Source organism: Medicago sativa, chromosome 3, assembly GCF_051527215.1.
Source record: "Medicago sativa cultivar Bolivia chromosome 3, Bolivia_mono, whole genome shotgun sequence".
Lineage (NCBI taxonomy): Eukaryota > Viridiplantae > Streptophyta > Magnoliopsida > Fabales > Fabaceae > Medicago > Medicago sativa.
Window position 1 is genome coordinate 25,623,964 of NC_140751.1, and position 21,258 is coordinate 25,645,221.

Genomic DNA, 21,258 nt, shown 5'->3' on the forward strand with positions numbered 1-21,258 from the left:
TCATTTATCTTATTGCATAGAATTAGAATGTATCTAGGTCAAATCAAAACAAATCAAACGTCAATTTCAATCCCGAACTACGAGGTTTTGATCCTTCACGGGTACGTAGGCAGAGGACGTGCGTCCTTCCAAATCAATAAAAATGTAGATAAATTAGGTCTCTATTTTCTTTCATCATTTCAAATTCCATTTTTTTAAGCAAGTAAGTTTATAGCACAAAAGTTAAATAAAATCAAGAGGTTCTCGTAGAGTACTACGAATATTTAGGGTGCTTAAAACCTTCCCTAAATATAACCAACCCCCGAACCCTTAATCCCTAAAAAATGTGGTATTTGAACCTTTTTCCACTTTCTTTTGAAAAGAATTAAATGTTCAGTCGTAAAATAATTTAGTGAGTCAAAAGCCAATCAAATGGCTTGACCTCCGAAAAATGACGCGACAATTGTCACAAGTTTTGTCAATTCAAAAGACTCAAATGTTTGTACAAAATTTCTGCAAAGTCTTAAGACGAGTTATTTATGTGACAAGATTGACAAATTTGACTTATGTATTCCAACCAAATGTGTTCAACTTAACAATATCAATATGCTAATTGCCAATTAAGTCAAGTCATACAACCAAAACATCATATATAATAGCCAACTAGTCGAGATACCCGTGCTACAGCACGGGTAGCGCGGCTTCGCCGCGCTTTATGGCCGCGGCTCCGCCGCGTGTCAGGTCTCGGTTGCGCTTGACATAGTGATTTTTTTTGTCCATAGTGAAAATATGTAAAGGATTTAAAGCATAATAATGTATATATTGATCGGTAGTAATGAAAAATTGTAAAATTATTAAATTTTAATATGAACAAATATATATTAAATTTTAGTATTGACGATATTAAAAAAGCTAATAAATAAAAATAATCATAGTTTTTATTTACTAATATGTTTTAGTGTGAAAAATACTTTTTTTTAGGGATAGTGTGAAAAATACTAATAAGCATCCCGTGAAAAATCATAATTAATGTATTATATAATATTGTTATCGTAAAATATATTTCATTAATAAGCATATGCTAACATATTCCCGTAAAAAAAATACAGCGAGATATATTTTTGTTATTATATAGTCCATACACTCATATATATTTTATCAATATATATAGTTCTCATTAGATTTCATAAATAAGAATATACTAATATATTCCCGTAAAACAAACATATACTCTTATATATTTTTATTAATATATAGTCCATACACCAACATATACTTTATTAATATATTAATAAAACTTAGGCAGTTCTTTCAAAAAAAAAATAAAACGTAGGCAGTCGCGGTGTTTAAATAGAGATATTAAAAAAATACTAATTTTTTTTGAAAGATTAAAAATACTAATTAAAAATGATCACTCGTTATAGTTACTAAAATTGGTCCCGTGTTACAATTGTACACTCCAACAGGTTTTTTATTGATACATTTAAAAAAAACGGAAAAAATTGAAGTATGATTAATCAGAGTATATTATAATTTTTTTGTTTGTTTTAGTATTGACGATATTAAAAAAAAAATGAAAATACATTTCACAAGTAAACATATACTAACATATTCTCGTATAAAAACATATAGTGAGATATATTTTTATTAATATATAGTCCATACACTCATATATATATTTATCAATATATAGTTCCCATTAGATTTCAGAAATAAGAATATATTAATATATTCCCGTAAAACAAACATATACTCACATATATATTTTTATTAATATATAGCTCATACACCCACCTATATTTTTTGAATATATTAATAAAACTTAGGCAGCCACGGTGTTTAAATAGAGATATTAGAAAATACTAATTAAAACTGATCACTCTTTGTAGTTACTAAAATGAGTCCCGTGTTACAATTGTACACTCCAATGATTTTTTCAGTGATACATTTTTTAAAAAAAAACAACGGAAAAAATTGAAGTATGATTAATCATAGTATATTAATATTGTACTTGTTTTAGTATTGACGATATTAAAAAAGCTAATAAATGAAAATACATTTCATAAATAAATATATACTAACATATTCCCGTAAAAAAACATATAGTGAGATATATTTTTGTTAATATATACTCATTCGTATTAAATAAATATATACTAACATATTCCCATAAAAAAACATATAGTGAGATATATTTTTGTTAATATATACTCATTTGTATTTTATCAATATATATTTTCCATTAAATTTCAGAAATAAGAATATATTAATATATTCCCATAAAACAAACATATACTCATATATATTTTTATTAATATATAGTCCATACACCCACATACATTTTATTAATATATTAATAAAACTTAGGCAATCACGGTGTTTAATTAGAGATATTAAAAAATACTAATTAAAACTGATAACTCGTTGTAGTTACTAAAATGGGTCTCGTGTTACAATTGTACACTCCAACGGATTTTTTAGTGATACATTTAAAAAAAACAACAGAAAAATTGAAGTATGATTAATCAAAGTATATTATAATATTGTTCTTGTTTTAGTATTGACGATATGAAAAAAGCTAATAAATAAAAATAGGGTCTTGCTAACAAGTTCCCTAAGGGCATTGTTTAAGGAAAACATAAAAAGAAAGTTTGTCTTGAAAATACAAGTCAAACATGTATAAAAGTCATAATTACACAATTTCCAAGGTAAAAACTACTAATTTTGGATGCTTAAACAATGCCCTAAGGGCACTTGTTAGCATTTTCCATAAAAATAATCATAAATTTTATTTACTAATATGTTTGAGTGTGAAAAATATTAATGAGTCCCATGAAAAAACTAATTAACGTATTATATAATAGTATTATCGTAAAATACAAAATCATATTCTGGAATAACAACAACACATGTTAGTTTCCTCTATAAAAAGAAAACTTGTTAGTAAAACCGAATTGAAAATTAGTAAAGAAAATGGAGTTGAAAATGAAGAGAGAAAATGAAAAACGAAGAAAGTTGGTAAGAAAAAGATAAGAGAGGAGAGTGAGATTGAGAGAGAAAAATTTATTATTAAAAAATAAAGGTGAGAGAAAAGTTTATTATTAAATAAACATAGATGGGAGAGAAAAATTTATTATTATAAATAAAGAAAGATGAGAGAGAAAGGTGAGAAAATGAGTTTTAGTAAAGTGAGCTTTGATAGTGGATTTGACAAAAATAACCCTAAAGTTGTAAAGGAAAAAGTTCGGAAGAAAATTAGGTATGAGTAGTTAAGTAATTTTGGTAGTATCTTGTTTTTATATATTTTAAGTAGATAGATAGATAGATAGATAGATAGATAGATAGATACACCCTCCGGTCACTAGTATAAACAAAAATCCACTTTTTAGATACATTCAATTAATGATGTATGTGGTCTTTATTATATATCACATACATCATTAATTGAATGTATCTAAAAAGTAGATTTTTGTTTATACTCCCTCCGTTTTTAAATATAAGCAAATTTTACTTTTTAGGTTCATTCAATTAATGATGTATGTGGTTTACAATATGGACTACATACATCATTAATTGAATGAACCTAAAAAGTAAAATTTGCTTATATTTAAAAACGGAGGGAGTATTAGTGACCGGAGGGTGTAGATAGATTGTCAGTTAAGTCAAGATTGACAAATTTGACTTATTAATCATTAATTGAACTTAATTAACATACTCTATCATTGCGCAATTATTATACACATATATTTAATGATATGTTGCTAGATCAATTAATGAGTATGAAAACACATATTACCTTTGTCCTTAATTATAAGACCCTTTTGTGTTTTTTTTGTTCTCTTTTTATAAGACCCCTTTCAAATTTCAATGTACATTAATTATTTCTTTACCACTACTATATCCCTATCTATGTTGCATATTTTTTTGCAATACATAATAAATACTTTATGAAAACATCAATTAATTCTCTTTCATAAAGGATAAACATGCAAGACCATAACAATTGTCAACAAAATTAATTCAACAATCAACTTTTTAATTCCTGTGTTTTTCACAAAATTGTTATATTCATTAATTGACATTAAACACATCTTTAAATACATACGTAAAATAAGAGTCTTGCTAACAAGTGCCCTAAGGGCATTGTTTAAGGAACCTATAAAGATAAATTTTGTCTTGAAATTACAAGTCAAACAAATACAAAAGTCATAACTACACAATTTTCAATGTAAAAGTTACTACTCTTAGATGTTTAAACAATGTCCTAAGGGCACTTGTTAGCATTTTCCGTAAAATAATTATATATTCACATAACATATTAATTAAACTCTTTAGTGTTAGATATTTAGAGATAAAAATGAAAATATATTGAGATGAAAAATAAAAAATCGCCTCAATAAAAAAGGAAAAAAAGTATATACGTCTAAATTTTTTTGAGAGGAAAAGTATATATGGTTGTTGAATTAATTGAATTGATTGATGTCTGAATATGATGCAGATCAGATCCCTTGTTAATTACTAGCTTCCACTCTCACACACACTCCTCATCAGCAGCTGTCGGTGGTACCATTTTAGTCAATTATTTCTCTAATTTCGTAGTTACACTGTCACTTTCGCCATTAGTATATTTTTTATACATTCATTTACAGCTATTACACATGCACATAGTAACTATAAAACAAACCAAAAACTTTGAATGTGTAGAGAGAGAGAGAGAGAGTGTAACAATTATTTTGTTCTGTGACTCTTTTTCTCTTTCTGTCGGTCAATTAGATTGGATCCATCCAAGTCTCTTCTTTTATTATTAACTTCTCAATCTTCACTTCATTGTCTCATCAATATTCATTCCTTGCTTCAATTGGGTTCCTCTCAATTCTCTCTCTTTGATATTGATCTTGTTAAGATCTTATCTTTGAGGTAATTCTTTTGATGCAATGTTGTAAAGTTTTTGATTTATGTTTTTTATGATAATTGGGTAAGCTAGCACAATGAAAATTTGTTTTTTTAGTTCAATGTTATTAATCTTGAGTTAAGATCAAGGGAATTGCCCATTTTTTTGTTTTGTTTATGTTTAATTGGTTAAATTTCATGGTTTAAGGTTTTAAACAACTTTGATTTCATCAAATTGAGAGTTCAAAGATCTAAACTTTTTATTTTTATCCAATTTGCAAATTGTTGATGATGCTTGTTGGAATTGAATCAATTGAAGCCTAGTGATCTGATTCTTTGTTTTCTTATACAGATCTGAGTTGCTTCTGAAGTGGATTAAGAATCTGAGAAGTTGATTTTGTTGGGAATTGGAAAGTGAAAAAAGTACTTAAAGTGATGTGTGTAACTTGTTGAGTTTGAATTACTATTTGATTCCTTATTAGCATCTTAGAAGAGCTAAGTAGGAGACTATGATGGACTCAGAAGGAGAAGCTGGGGTGAGTTTAATTTGAATTTTAATTTGAATTTATCATTTGATTTCACTCAAATAGTTTAAGAAGTTGTTGTTTGGGATGGAATTATTATTCATTGATGTTTAGTGACAAATTGTGGTGCTTCTTGTGATACTTGGGATAAGCCGATGAAGACGTTGGGTAGCAAAGTCTGCCAGATTTGTGGTGATAATATCGGTAGTGCTGTTAATGGTGATCCGTTTATTGCTTGTGGTGTTTGTGCCTTCCCGGTTTGTAGGCCGTGTTATGAGTATGAAAGGAAAGATGGGAATCAGTCTTGCCCACAGTGCAAAACTCGATACAATAAGCACAAAGGTAAAATATGGGATAAAATCTGTTGTCTTTCATATTGGATCTTTTATAGGCATGTCAGGCTTTAAACTAAAGTCACTTAGCAAACCCTTTAATAAATCAAACTCAGTCTTTCATTCTTGGAATCGAATCAATCGATGAAGGACAGTGTTGGTAGGTGCATGGTGTGCCGCTACCAATACTGATCTGTGCCATTACCTTTTACTCAAGCAAAGTTACTGAAGTGTATAGATAGTTCATAAAAGAAATGTTTGCATTTTCTTACCCATTCAAACTGCTTGATCTATAATACATGATTAGTTCTATGACTTAGGAGACTGCTGGATTCGTAGTTTTTAACTTATTCTAGTTTGGTTGGTCTACTTAGTGCAAACTACAACCCAAAACCATTTAAATGATTAGATCATTGTAAGCTAATAATTTTGTTGTTTTCCATTTTGTTTCATCAATGAAATTGTATTCCTGCAAGATGAATATTATCAATGTACACGATGTATTTTTCATGATAACATGTCTGCTGTTGTCCTTTACCATTTTCAAATATAACTAGTACTCCCTCCGTCCCGGTTTAATTGACCTACTTTGGTTTTTCACACAGATTAAGAAAAATGTATAAATAAAGGGGAAAGTGGAATATATTGCATTGGGAATGATAAAAGTAGTATTATTTAGTGTTATATTGTATTGGGAATGATGAAAGTTGTATTGAAAATTGAAATGGGTCAGTTATTTTGGGACACTTTTTTTTAGAAAATGGGTCAGTTATTCCGGGACGGAGGTAGTAATAAGCACGCTTATTTAATTGATTCCAGGTAGTCCTGCAATTCTTGGAGATCGTGAAGAGGATGGTGGTGCTGATAATGATGCCAATGACTTCAAGTACAATTCAGAAACTCAGACCCAAAAGCAAAAGATCGCAGAACGCATGTTGAGTTGGCAAATGGCGTATGGGCGAGGTGAGGAGGTTGATGCTCCAAATTATGATAAGGAAGTTTCTCACAATCACATTCCTCGGCTAACCGGTGGACAAGAGGTTGTTCAACTAGTTTCCTCTATATAATATTGTTTCCATAGTATCAATTTGAACAATAGTTCCCAACAGATTTTGAATTAAATGTTCTTTGCTATATCTTCTTTTTCAGACATCTGGAGAATTATCTGCAGCCTCACCTGAGAGGATGTCAATGGCATCTCCTGTAAATGCTCGCGGGAAACGAGTTCATAATCATCCATCATATTCGTCTGATCTTAATCAATCACGTAATTCCCCTCACTCACAAACTATACACATTCTCATATAGTGTCATTGTTATCTGATATTGATTTTAGGTGTTTCTTTATATTCCCTATGCAGCAAACATCAGGGTTGCTGAACCAGGATTGGGTAATGTAGCTTGGAAAGAAAGAGTTGATGGCTGGAAAATGAAGCACGATAATAAGAATACTGCTCCAATGAGCACAGGTCAAGCTACTTCTGAAAGAGGAATAGGAGATATTGATGCCAGTACTGATGTGCTTTTCGATGATTCCTTGTTGTGAGTACTTCTATATTTCCCAATAAGAATGTGTACTGTTTCATTTCTGTTGGAAGCCTCATTGCTACTAGCTCTTTTGGTATCAGTGATACTATTATCCTTTTCAGCAGTTATGAAACTCATTTAGTAATATACCGTGACTGATAAATATGTTGTAAAATTTTCTTTTGTGAATGTGTAATAAATAATCAAATTTGTTCGATTGTGTCACTTTTTAATGCATATCTTTTGTTTTTAGGCTTCAATACTTAACACTTTGTTTTGATTAGGAATGATGAAGCTCGACAACCACTTTCGAGGAAGGTTTCTATTCCATCTTCTAGGATAAATCCATACCGTATGGTCATTATTCTGCGGCTTGTTATCCTTGTCATTTTCTTGCACTACCGAATTACAAATCCCGTACCCAATGCTTATGCGTTGTGGTTAATATCAGTTATATGTGAAGTTTGGTTTGCCTTTTCTTGGATATTGGATCAGTTCCCCAAATGGCTTCCTGTGAACCGTGAAACATATCTGGACAGGCTTTCATTAAGGTAGACCCTTGAGTTTTGACTCTCCTTTTATTTGCTATATTATAAGGAAATCATCTTTGTAGTTTTTGTTTTTTTTTTTTTTGACCAAATTTGTAGTTTTTCTTTTATTATGATAATTTTCCATTTATTTAATAGTTAGTTTCGGCAAACTTCTCCACAAGCACTTGCAGGAAAGGAATAGAAATATTAAAAGAATCTTTGTAATCCTTACGAGTATTTTTAATATTGCACAAGTTAAACGTTTTTTTTCTTCATCTCAATTTGTCCATAAACTTTCTCATTTAACTCCTTCATAAATTTTATAATGCACTTTTTTTAGCAAATACATATACATTTGTTTTATATGTGAAACTTTCATACGATAGAAATTTATCCAAACTGAGCCATAATTGATTTGAGTTGCAGATATGATCGGGAAGGGGAACCTTCACAGTTAGCAGCCGTTGACATTTTCGTCAGTACTGTTGATCCGTTAAAGGAGCCCCCAATTGTGACAGCCAATACTGTACTATCCATTCTTGCTGTTGACTACCCAGTGGATAAGGTCTCATGTTATGTCTCTGATGATGGTGCTGCTATGTTGACATTTGAAGCTCTTGCCGAGACATCAGAATTTGCAAGGAAATGGGTTCCTTTCTGCAAGAAATATGAAATTGAACCACGAGCACCTGAGTGGTACTTTTCAAAGAAAATTGACTACTTGAAAGATAAGGTCCAAGCATCATTTGTCAAAGATCGTAGAGCAATGAAGGTAAAGAAGATTGACAGACATGGTGCACATGCAAATCGATTATATTTTTTCTTCTGTCTTGGCATGCATTTGTGTGTGACACCATAAGCCATGCCTCTTGGCACTTACTAGCATCTTTTAATGATTATTTCTTTTTGTTTCACAGAGAGAATATGAAGAATTCAAAATTCGTATCAATGGACTTGTTGCAAAAGCAGTGAAAGTCCCTGAAGAAGGATGGGTGATGCAAGATGGTACACCTTGGCCTGGAAACAACACCAGAGACCATCCAGGAATGATCCAGGTAGTTCACTTTATTAATTTGTCTTTTTGGTTGGTTGAATTCTCATGACAGATAAAATCAAACGATTGTGTTGTCTGCTTCATTGACTAGATTTTTTCTCCACAAAAGTTTCATCTACCTAGATGGATTAAATTTTTAGAGGGGTCAACCTAGGTAATATTATTGCCTATCGTTTCTAGTGTTTACGTTTGTGATTTTTGGGTAAAAAAATAGTTCACTCTTGTAGATAATATTTATGTAAATTTTCGACTTTCTGACAAATAACAAGTTCTATGCTATGAGTTTATTAAATTTAAGTTAGGAGTTTGAGGAAGTTGTAAGCATTTAATTTACTAAATTCCTTTCGCTTTCTGCAGGTTTTCTTGGGCCAAAGTGGAGGACTTGATACTGATGGTAATGAACTTCCACGTTTAGTCTATGTTTCTCGTGAAAAGCGTCCAGGGTTCCAACATCACAAGAAGGCCGGTGCCATGAATGCACTTGTGAGTGGCCATAGAAAATTCTGAAATCTTAGGGACCGTTTAATTTTATTTTTATTTCAATTAATATAATTGATAGAATATAAATTCAATACTTCCCTCACCATTTTCTTTTACAATTTTTGAAAAAAGATTCAACATTTTTAAGAAACTTTGAAAATGCCAAAATAATGTTTCCTTGTTTCCGAAATTGTATTCACCACATGGGTCTTCCATCTCCTTGTAGCAATTTAAAATGAAATAAATTTTAATAATGAAAATATTTTTTGTAATTAAACAGGCCCTTACTTTACTCTACACATGTGCCTGTCTAACCATTCATGTTCAATATTTCTGTCTCAGGTTCGTGTATCAGCTGTGCTTACTAATGGACCTTTCTTATTGAATCTTGATTGTGATCATTACATAAACAACAGCAAAGCCTTGAGGGAAGCTATGTGTTTTATGATGGATCCCAACCTTGGAAAAAATGTTTGCTATGTTCAATTTCCACAGAGGTTTGATGGTATTGATAGGAACGATCGATATGCCAACCGTAATACTGTTTTCTTTGATGTAAGTATCTTACAGGATATTCATATGATTTCTGTTAGGTTTTAGGTGAAAGATTATTCATAATGATATTCAACTTCTTGAAGAACGGGCCAACCCCTTATTGTAATGAATCATCTATCCCAAAAGATTAAGCTATTAGGTGAAAGACAAATGTTTTATATCAATTGTTTCCCCTCATGCAAGAGCCCTTTGGGCTTAAAGCATGGGGAGGAATTTTATACACCTCCCAGTATCACTTCGGATGTACGCATTTGGAAAAAATGAATTTTATGCTGTCAGGAAGTACACTTCTGGACAAAATTTGGTGTTTCAAAGTACACTTCCGAATTTTTTTGTAGTTTTTTAGAAATGTTAAGGTATTAGGGGAATACATTATACTTGAATCGTTCTGTATCTAATACTTTTCCCATCTTGCCTCTTTTTGTACAGATAAACTTGAGAGGGTTGGATGGCATTCAAGGTCCCGTTTATGTGGGTACTGGATGTGTCTTCAATAGAACTGCTTTATATGGTTATGACCCTCCTATCAAACCCAAGCATAAAAAGCCTAGTCTTGTTTCTTCACTTTGCGGTGGAGATCGAAACAAGAGCTCAAAATCTAGCAAGAAAGACTCAAAAAAGAATAAATCTAGCAAGCATGTTGATCCAACTGTGCCCGTCTTTAGTCTAGAGGATATAGAAGAAGGGGTGGAAGGTAATGCCTGTTAAATATTTTTACCTGCTTTCTATATGAATTTCACTTTCTTTTAAAAAAAAAATGGAGAAGGGGGAAATTATTATTAATTGAAGTGACACTAATGACCATTTTACGATTCTCCCCCCCGAGGATATTTGAACTCTGTCCCTTGAGGTTACTAGGTCAAACTCTTACCACTAAGCTTCCATCTAATGGACAAGGTTCATTGATAGTTCTACCTGTTAAAATATTTTTACCACTTGTAGTTGTAGGATGATTTTGATATCTCTTATTGTTATTTCATTGCTAAAAAAGAAGAGTATAGTGCATAACTTTCTAGAATTTTTGGAAACTCAAACTTCAATTCTTAATTATATGTGAAATTAGATATACCTTGTTAACCGTCCTCATTTTCCTGATTATATACTTATTCATAAATTTACTGAGTTGTTTTCAATTTATTTTCCCATTTCTTAACTCAACCATTTTATTTAGGTGCTGGATTTGATGATGAAAAATCACTTCTCATGTCACAAATGAGCCTTGAGAGAAGGTTTGGTCAGTCTGCTGTTTTTGTTGCCTCTACACTTATGGAAAATGGTGGCGTTCCTCAGTCTGCAACTCCAGAAACTCTTCTCAAGGAGGCAATTCATGTTATCAGTTGTGGTTATGAAGATAAATCAGAATGGGGAACTGAGGTACAAAACAAAATGGCGCAAATCCATTACTTTTGTTGCTTTTTTATGTTTGCTGTTCAGTCTCATCACATTTTCAGCTTATTACCAATTATCTTTGAAGATAATTATTATTTGTCTTATATTCCACAGATTGGATGGATCTATGGTTCTGTCACAGAAGATATTCTTACTGGATTTAAGATGCACGCCCGTGGTTGGAGGTCTATATATTGCATGCCCAAGCTTGCTGCATTTAAAGGTTCAGCTCCTATCAATCTTTCCGATCGTTTGAACCAAGTGCTTCGATGGGCTTTAGGTTCAGTGGAAATTCTACTAAGTCGACATTGTCCCATCTGGTACGGTTATAGTGGAAGGTTAAAGTGGCTTGAGAGGTTTGCGTATATAAACACCACAATCTATCCAATCACTTCCATTCCCCTTCTCATGTATTGTACCTTACCTGCCGTCTGTCTCCTGACTAACAAGTTCATTATTCCACAGGTTTGTGATTTCTTCTCGAACAAAATATAGTATATTGCTTGTTCCTTGTAGTCTTGATTTAGACACTGTCCGTCATGTTAATTCTTTTAAATTTCATGCATTACCTAACTCTGATTCTGGAGGATTTATATAACTAAAAATCAAAGAGTGGATCGAAGTAAGATGAAAAACCATTCGTCAATTTTTTTTGGATAGGCAAATGTTAATAAGTTAGTGGTTATGTTAGTTTCAGACCCTGAACCTCCTTAAAATTCTTTCGATGTCCCTTAGCTCACCAATCGAGCTACATATGTGGGACTTACAGTTACAAAGGGGACAGAGCTATCAATGTTGTTTAGCTTCAAATTATCTGCATGTTGACGGTAGAGAATTGTCAACTTATTTATTTAATTTTTGTTTTGATAAATTAACTAAGTGAGTCATTAACCTCCATAAAAGACTTCCTTTGTTGGTTAACAATTATTTTGGTTGGTTTGTCCTAAAATTGGAAATACACGTACAAGGATATCCTACATTGTATTCTCCCCCATTTTCCTCCCTAAAGCTTCTTTCACTACTGACATGAAACTTCTGGCACTCTAGACCTTGTAAATTGAAATGTCTAATATCATATGTAAACGTATAACCTCTCAAAATTTGATCTTGTGTGAAACAGCATTCTACCTTTTTCTGCTAACATATTTAACTTTTTTTTCCCCCTTTCATTTCACTTGCAGATTAGTAACATTGCAAGTATATGGTTCATATCTCTCTTTCTTTCCATCTTTGCAACTGGTATCCTTGAGATGAGGTGGAGTGGTGTTGGAATTGATGAATGGTGGAGAAATGAACAATTTTGGGTTATTGGTGGTGTTTCAGCTCATCTTTTTGCTGTGTTCCAAGGTTTACTCAAAGTACTTGCTGGTATTGACACAAACTTCACTGTTACCTCAAAAGCTTCAGATGAAGATGGAGACTCTGCAGAACTATACATGTTTAAATGGACAACACTTCTCATTCCACCAACAACTCTTCTCATTATAAACCTTGTCGGAGTTGTTGCAGGAATCTCTTATGCTGTTAACAGTGGCTACCAATCATGGGGACCACTCTTTGGTAAACTTTTCTTTGCATTTTGGGTGATCATCCATCTCTACCCCTTCCTTAAAGGTCTTATGGGACGCCAGAACCGAACTCCAACCATCGTGGTTGTTTGGTCCATTCTTCTTGCATCCATTTTTTCACTTTTATGGGTTCGAATCGACCCTTTTACGACAAGAGTCACCGGTCCCAAATCTGAGATGTGTGGAATCAACTGCTAGAGAAAATAAAAGCTGGCAGATTGGATAACTTGTTAGTTGCCACTCAACTGTTGTGATTGTATTGCAATTCTTTTGTTTACAGGTTACAGTTTTTTTGATATTTGTTCATGCATGTTTAATTAAATTATGTGCAGTTGATGGACTACTATACAGAATCAAATTAGAATCAAATTATTTTTAAGGTTGTTATTTTTTGTATCTATTTTGAATATATATCCCTTTTTTGGGAGAAGCTATTTATTGTTAAACTATTCGTCAGAAAACCGAACATTCTTGTAGTATACGCGTCTCTGCTATCTTACATATTTTCTTCTTATTTGGTTTCATTAACACTCTCATACTCACTTTGTTATATGTTTGATATAATTCTTGATCATTTTGTATTGAGCTTAACTTTTATTGAAAAATTTGTGGCAATTCATGAATTAATTATATGAAATTCTCTCGCACTATCAACTTTTCCAACATTAGTTGTGTGAAATTTTGTGTGTTTGAAGATATGAAATTTGAGCAATAGTAATAACACATTCTTCTCAAATGTTAGCAATTAGTTGTTATATTAGTATTTTCCTCGTTTGAATCTGAGTCCTTGAATTCCTTTAATCATTATCTCAAACTAGTTGAGCCTCTTAAAAATATTCAAAATTTAACACTGATAATATAAAAATCCATAGAAAGACGTCAAATTATAATAAATTTTAAAAGTCTGAAAGAATTTGAGACAAAGTAACTTCAGTCTGTAGATTTTCACTGCATTTTAGGTAGTGTCAGTGTACTCGAGCATGTGGAAATTATGAAAAGTATTTGACAAGACAGTTGATTACATTTTTTTGGTGTTAACCATTCGCTTTTTAGGATAAAGAGGTCATATTAATCCGGAGTTCGACTATGATGTAAGTAAACTCTAATTTAAAATTGTTTTCACTGGTGTTTACTGACTAGGTTCATGCACTTTTAAGTGTGAAGAAGAGAGAAATTCGAAGTTTGAACATCCACTCCTACAAATGATGTCTTTAATAACTATTAATTGAACTACATTTATGAGACCTATGTTTTATCATGTGTTTGATTGATACATGATAACAAATGTGGCAACATTATTTTAACATATCATAATGAAAACGATAAAATCTAGGCTTAAATATGTTATTCGTCCCTTCAAATAGGGGTCGCTTAAAATTTCATCCCTGCAATCGCTAATCTTTTTTTTTGTCCCTGCAAAGTTTAATCAGTTAAAAATTCGTCCTTTGACCAAGTTAATGACTGCCACGTCATCAAATTAACAAAATGGCATGGGAATTGACGAAAATACCCCTGGCTTATTTTTTTTTGTTTTTTTTCCTTCAAAAAAAAAATTCAGTTTTTTCCCGAATTTTTTTTACGATTTTTTCCAGAAAATTTTTCAGTTTTAATTTTAACAGTTTCTTTCCGATTTTTTTTTTTAATTTTAATTATTTTTTCAGATTTTTTTAATTTAAAAAAGAATTTTGAAATTTTTTTTTTTGAAGGAAATTTTTTTTTAGCCCAGGGGTATTTTCGTCAATTCCCTTTCCATTATGGTAATTTTGATGACGTGGCAGTCATTAACTGGGTCAAGGGACGAATTTTTAACTGATTAAACTTTGCAGGGGCAAAAAAAAAGGATTAGCGATTGCAGGAACGAAATTTTAAGTGACCCCTATTTGCAGGGACGAATAACATATTTAAGCCTAAAATCTATATCATATTTCAATGATAAATTTACTTTGTGAAACAATTATACTATTTTTTCAAATTATTTTGTAATATTGTAATGTTTTATAATTTAACAAAGAATAAATATGTTTTCCTAAAAAAAAAAAGAATAAATATGTAATTAATTTTTTTTATATAATTTAAAAAAGAAAATAAACAAATATTGACCCTACTATAATTTTTTAACATATGGAGGTTTGTACCCCACTCATCCACTTTTTCGTTTTATATTTGACAAAAAATAAATAAAAATAAAGCCTTAAATCACCGAGCAAGCAGCATTCTCTTCCCCTGTCAATCAACCATCGTCTTCTCGACTTTTTCTATTCCACAGAACAAAAAAAAATGAATCAGCAACACCCATTGCCCTCAGCTTCTCCATCAATGGCAGACTGGTCACAACTCCCAAAAGATCTCCTCCAACTAATTTCCTCAAAACTCGACAGCGAATTCTACCAACTCCGTTTCCGATCCGTTTGTTCATCATGGCGTTCTTCCGTTCCCAAAAACCATCACCACCATCTCACTTTACCTTCCCATCTCCCAACTCCTTCCGATTCCAACAATCTCCATCATTCCAAAACCATCACTTTCCCTCTCTCCAAACGAACCATTTTCCTAATCACACCCCCCACAAATCATCATCAAACCCTAAACAACAACCCTTGGTTGATCAAAATTGGTCCTGATTCACGTGATCGAACTCGTCTCTGGAATCCTCTCTCACGTGACAAACAATTACCTCTTCATTCGCCACACATCATTAATTTCAACGAACACCGTGTCATTGATCTCGGACGCGAATTCGTAATTGGTAATTTCAACGAATACAGTTCGCTTTACATGGAAAAGGTTGTTGTACTTGATGCTGACACGTGGGGAGGGAAAGAACGTTGTTCTGTTCTTCTAACTATCCATATTTCTGGGAAAATTGCGTTTTTTCGAGGTGGTGATGAGCGGTGGACGATTGTACCTGAAATGCCGTCGCCTTTTGATGATGTTTGTGTATTTAGAGGGAGGCCGGTTGCGGTTGATGGTACCGGTAGGACTGTTGCGTTGAGGCCGGATTTAAGTTTGGATTTGGTGGCTGAGCCTGTGTTTGGGGGAGATAAGAAATTTTTAGTGGAGAGTGATGGTGAGTTATTGCTGGTTGATAAGTATTTGTCTTGTTTTCGTGATGGTAATTTTTTGGATCATACCAATGTTCCATATGTTGATGTTAACGTTGTTAATTTTGATGTTGATGATGATGATGATGGTGAGATCTTTACGATTGGATCGGAGAGAGCTGTGAGATTTGATGTGTTTAAGCTTGATGAGAAGGAGAAGAAGTGGGTGGAGGTGAGAAATTTGGGGGATAGGGTTTTGTTTTTAGGGGTAGAATGTGCTTTTTCTGCTTCGGCTTCGGATTTGTGTATTGGCAATGGGAACTGTGTGATATTTAGAGATTATGTTTTAAGCAATTTTCATTCCACAGACGTTGGCAACAGTGTTTTTCACTTGGATCAACGTCGAATTTCACCATTGTCTGATTTTCCAAGTTATTCTAAGCTGTTTTGGCCACCTCCAGAATGGGTTGGGTTGCATTGACAACAACATAATATGCTTCTTGGGTTGAAAGGTTTGTAATTTAAAATTGTGCTGGACATGGAAATACACTTATTTGCTAGTACCGTTGTAGATGTAGTTATACAAAACACCAGATGATATTATTGATATTATTTTTATGTTAATATACACATCAACTGTGTTTTTGTTGCTAGATTGAATTATTTTTTTCAACATGAACTCGTAAAAATAGTAATGTTGAAATGTTTTTACAATGTTGGTCTTTTAACTAATTATTACTTTTTGTATAAATTGAAATTGTCTTATTTAACTTGTTCATAAGAAGCTTTAAATTTATGTGAGCCTTTTGATTAGGATCTAAATGCTTTAGTCACTTGACAAGTTCCTATACGATAGAAACTAGCCCAAACTGAGTCATACTAATAATTAAGGGATTATTTCTTTCAGAAAGGCAAAAGTTAATAAATTGGTTGATGTTAGTGGAGATTGGGATTTGAACCCTGCTCCTTCGTCTCACTATTCCAACCACCACTATTCCAACCACCAGGCCTCCCTTATGACCTGTCGTGTCTTGCATTTTGATTGAAATGTTTCTAATTTGAAAATAGAGAATTACGCTATCAATAATCAACATTTACTAATTAGTACTGTTTTTTTTCTTTTTTTCTTTCCTGTTCGAAAAGGCTACTAATTAGTATTGTTGCAGTTGTAGATGCAGTGCTAAAAAAAGCATTGATATTACTTCATTCTTAATGCATTCATTGGTTTAGTTTGACTTTCTGTTGTAAGATTAGATAAACGTTTCAGTAAGTACTTGTAGAAAATAGAAGTTGATATGCTATTACAATGGCTATGAGTTTTTTATTTTATTTTATTTAGTAAGTATAAGTTAAAATTAGTTTCTATGCTTCAATTCTTTCAGAAGCTCTTTCACTTTACCTCTTAGTAAGCAAGTGTGAACTTATGAAATCTTTTCTTTATAAGTTGGGAACTAAATACAACTCATTTGCGAAGTGACAATAAGATTCACTCTAACCAAATATATATTATAGGACCGAGTTCCTAGTCAGTATCTAGTTGTGCATAAACTTACTTGGTTTCAGTTTTGGGGGATAGAAAACAGGTACTTCATGGGAATGTTTTTTGGTATCGTTGATGATTATTTTTTCTATATTTTAGTCCATGTTAGATCGTGAAGAGATTGTGATGGTTACTTCAATGGCAATCTAATAAAACACCTTGTTAGATTGAGATGATTTATAAACTGTTCTGAGTATCTATGTTCCAATGAGATAACTTGGAACACAAGTTCTAGAAGGCCTAAATTCCTAAAAAAAAAAAAAAAAAAAAGTTCTAAAAGGCCTACAGTAGAATAGGTTTTTTTTTTACGAAGAATGACTTATCACCCAAGCTAATATTATTACAAAGAAATAACTCAGTCAACCTTTGAATTTTTTAAGAAAATAGGTTATCAATTGTGATTAAATAATGATGGTAAATACCAACATGTGGTTGGTTTGTGTAAGGGACTTGGGCACCTTAAATAAGTGGTTAAGGGTTCAGTTCCAATCTCTAGAGTATGGAGAAAACTTAGAGTTCATGTTTAAGCGGGAGGACAAAATATAATTAAATATTGACAATTTCTAGAGTTCATACAATTTCTGCTGATGGGATATTGGGGTTTAACTTTATTCTTATCAAAAGATAGTATGATTTTGTCCGTGGCAGATAAAAGTTCTGCTAACGTGATAGTGTTAGTGCACTATTGTGCTTAGTTTGTGTTGTTAGTTTGGATAAACTTTGCAAACAACACTTATATAGAAAAAGAAAATTTGAAATGTTCTTGCATTGACCGAGTTTTTCTAATAGTCTTGTATCTGCATTTCAAAATTGTAATGTCTTTCAATTAACTTTTTCATACAAGTAAGGTATTGACTAGTACAACATAAGATTTAATGCAAGGAATATGGGTTCATTCATTAGAATTTAGTAGATCTATACTAGCTAATATTATATCCTTGAAATTTGGAAGATTCAGCTATCCCCAGAAGTTGAAGCTTAAAATCTGCATATTGTTGTAGTCCATACTTATATAACTAGTCTTCTAATCAAGCAAACATTATATTAATTTTTCAGTTAATAGTCGTCCCCGTTGTTGCAACCTAGTGGTTTCGTTGTGAGGACATTTTATGTGGGTGCCTAGATTTGATCCCAAGTCTCCACACACCACACTCCCCCTCTCAATTCTCATGTGTTTATTTTAGTATGTGTGGGCCACTAGGCTAATAACAATAATTTTTTTCAGTTAACAGTTTGGTTTCATTTCTGTATAAACATAACCAAAATAAACCTAAGGACCATGTAGTTGCACTGTGGGAGAAAGCTCAATTCAAATCATATGATGGTGACTTAGTGGAGACTTATTTATGAGGTGCTCTTTGCAATTGCACTGAGTATTATTTGAATTATTAATACAACTTTATGACAAGTATTATTTGATAACTACGTGAATACTGTTTCTAAGGTGATCTAGTGCAATTATTGTAACTCTATTTGCAATCTGAGATATCCTTCCCACATTCATCTACCTCATATGTGTTGCTTTTGTCAATGCCATCAAGCTGCTTCTTTCTCTCTGATATTTAAGCTTCTTTTTTTGTATTACTTGTCAATTGTTGCCATATGTTATATATTTTGATAGTCCATGTTTTCTTCCTTTCCTTGCAATATTGATGATTTCTTCTAGTTAATAAAAGATCTGCTGATTGGGTATTGGGTTTTAACTTTTATGCCTATCACAAAATAGTATGAAGAAGAAATATTCTTTCTTGATTATTTCTTAATATTGAATTTATTTTAATTGTAGGTTGTGAAGGAGCCCTTTGGTGCAACTTTTGGCAATGATGCAGATGATTGTGCCCATACACAGTGGGGAATGTTTCTGTTTATTTTATTCTTGTATAGTTTTGATGTATAGGGGACATAAATTGGAACACTATAACTCAGTCAGGATATTGTGTCCATCATTCTTGTTACTTGTTAGTTGTTAGTAGTGTTGTGCTGCAGGCACCGTCGTAAACTTGAAGGAAGTTGTCTTGTAATTCTTACTTGAAGCAGCTGTAATGTTTTAGCTTTGCCATTATGTCCTAATCATAACATTTAAGTTTTCAAAGTTGGATTTTATAAACTAGTTTTATAAAACAGAAGTTTTTAAAACGGATTTTTGAAGCTTCAAATTGGTTTTTGCAGTTTAGGTCCAGTTTTTTATTTTTAATTTGTTAGGAAAACATCAGTTTCTGAAACTAGATTTTGAAAATAGCAGTTCAAAATTGTGAGTTTTAATAATCTTTTCCTCAATTTGGTTTTGTAAACTTGCAACCATATACTTTAACAAGATGAACCATCAAAGCCTTTTTTCACAAAATGACCAGCAAGTGTAGAGTATAGAAGATGGAAGAGGAGATCTGTATGTTTTTGAAGATTCACACAGACAAGTTTGAGTAACAATTTATTATGGGGCTAATAGTCACTTTGGTCCCTGAATGTGTAGCAAGTAGTCACAATAGTTCTTCATTGTATCAAAATTTTAAAATAGTCCTTGATTGTCCACTTTGTTAGTCAAAATAGTCCCTAAAGCTTGAATAACCCCTTAATACTCACAATAACTCTTTGATATAAGGACTAAAATGACAATAAGTAAGTACGTATAAGGACTAATATAACAATAATTAAGTATATTGAAGGACTAATATGACAATATTAACAAAATATTTTAATATCAAAGACTATTTTGACTAACAAAGTGCACAATCAAGGACTGTTTTGCTATTTCGATACATTGAGGGACTATTGTGACTACTCGTCACTCATTATTCAAGGACCAAAGTGACTATTTCCCCATTTATTATCCTATAAAAGACTTGACTTGATTATTCCCGAAGTCTTTTCCAACCAGATGACATGATTCAAAATCCATGAGTTTAAATATTAAATAAAGTTTCATTGTGACCTATGCCATCACATTATGTTGTCCTTGTACACCCTCCGGTCACAAATATAAGCAAAAATTCAGTTTTTAGGTTCATTCAATAAATGATGTATGTGGACTATTTAATAGTCCACATACATCATTTATTGAATGAACCTAAAAAGTAAATTTTTGCTTATATTTATGACCGGAGGGTGTATTACACAAGCTTTCTTGTTTTTGATGGCTGTAGACAATCCCATTATGGCTTTATTAGTACAATGTTTTGGCTTCTAAATCTGATATAAGCAAAAGATGAACATTCAAGTCAACTCGAAATGGTGGTGGATGAGCAAGAAATGGTCGCATTCCTTTTATTCCATGATATGAATTAATGGTGCATAATTAGATCTAGTGAGAGTTCAAATCTAACGCTATAAATTACACAAAAAATGGTCAAATAATTAGTTGAGTCAAAACATTAACCTCCTTAACTAGTATATCTTCAAGCTTTCATCTCATCACTTTAAAGCAAAAACATTAAAGTTTGAGTTGTGCATCTCAAATCTTTAGTTAGATGCACAACTCCAACTTTAATGTTTTTACTTTAAAGTGATTAGATGAAAGCTTGAAGATGTTACTAGTTAATGAGGCTAAGGAAGGTGACTAATTCGTATTTAGTTGTTAGCTTGTATACTGAAATATTTATAGTGAAAATGAAAGAGTAAAAAGTTCATCTCATGGTAAAAATTAGTACAAAGTGTCACTCCATTAAGCTAACCATGTAATTAATAGGATAAGATCAATTTTACTATTGAATAGATTCAATACACACGTGCTTAATTACTACATTTTTCTATTCTAATTCCATGCATCTAGTTACTATTATCAGTTCATGAATCTAGTTACTACCATAAGTTGATAGTACCTAATAGTTTGTAAAAGAAGTCTAGTTCTAGTAA

The 21,258-nt window shown here is 32.0% G+C and overlaps 2 protein-coding genes across 2 annotated transcripts; both read left to right on the forward strand.

The window, feature by feature from the left end:
* Window positions 1–4,464: 4,464 nt before the first annotated feature.
* LOC146936671 (cellulose synthase A catalytic subunit 3 [UDP-forming]) lies at window positions 4,465–13,289 on the forward strand. Its single transcript, XM_085751359.1, has 15 exons — window positions 4,465–4,896; window positions 5,222–5,403; window positions 5,538–5,735; window positions 6,545–6,765; window positions 6,875–6,992; window positions 7,087–7,267; window positions 7,537–7,803; window positions 8,209–8,554; window positions 8,700–8,837; window positions 9,194–9,319; window positions 9,659–9,871; window positions 10,301–10,565; window positions 11,043–11,245; window positions 11,375–11,725; window positions 12,442–13,289. The coding sequence occupies exons 2-15, from the start codon at window positions 5,379–5,381 to the stop codon at window positions 13,024–13,026; spliced, it is 3,237 nt and encodes a 1,078-aa protein (XP_085607485.1). The 5' UTR covers window positions 4,465–4,896; window positions 5,222–5,378; the 3' UTR covers window positions 13,027–13,289.
* Window positions 13,290–15,067: 1,778 nt separating this feature from the next.
* On the forward strand, window positions 15,068–19,471 carry LOC146936672 (F-box protein SKIP23-like). Its single transcript, XM_085751360.1, has 2 exons — window positions 15,068–16,381; window positions 19,196–19,471. The coding sequence occupies exon 1, from the start codon at window positions 15,106–15,108 to the stop codon at window positions 16,348–16,350; it is 1,245 nt and encodes a 414-aa protein (XP_085607486.1). The 5' UTR covers window positions 15,068–15,105; the 3' UTR covers window positions 16,351–16,381; window positions 19,196–19,471.
* The last annotated feature ends 1,787 nt before the right edge of the window (window positions 19,472–21,258 follow it).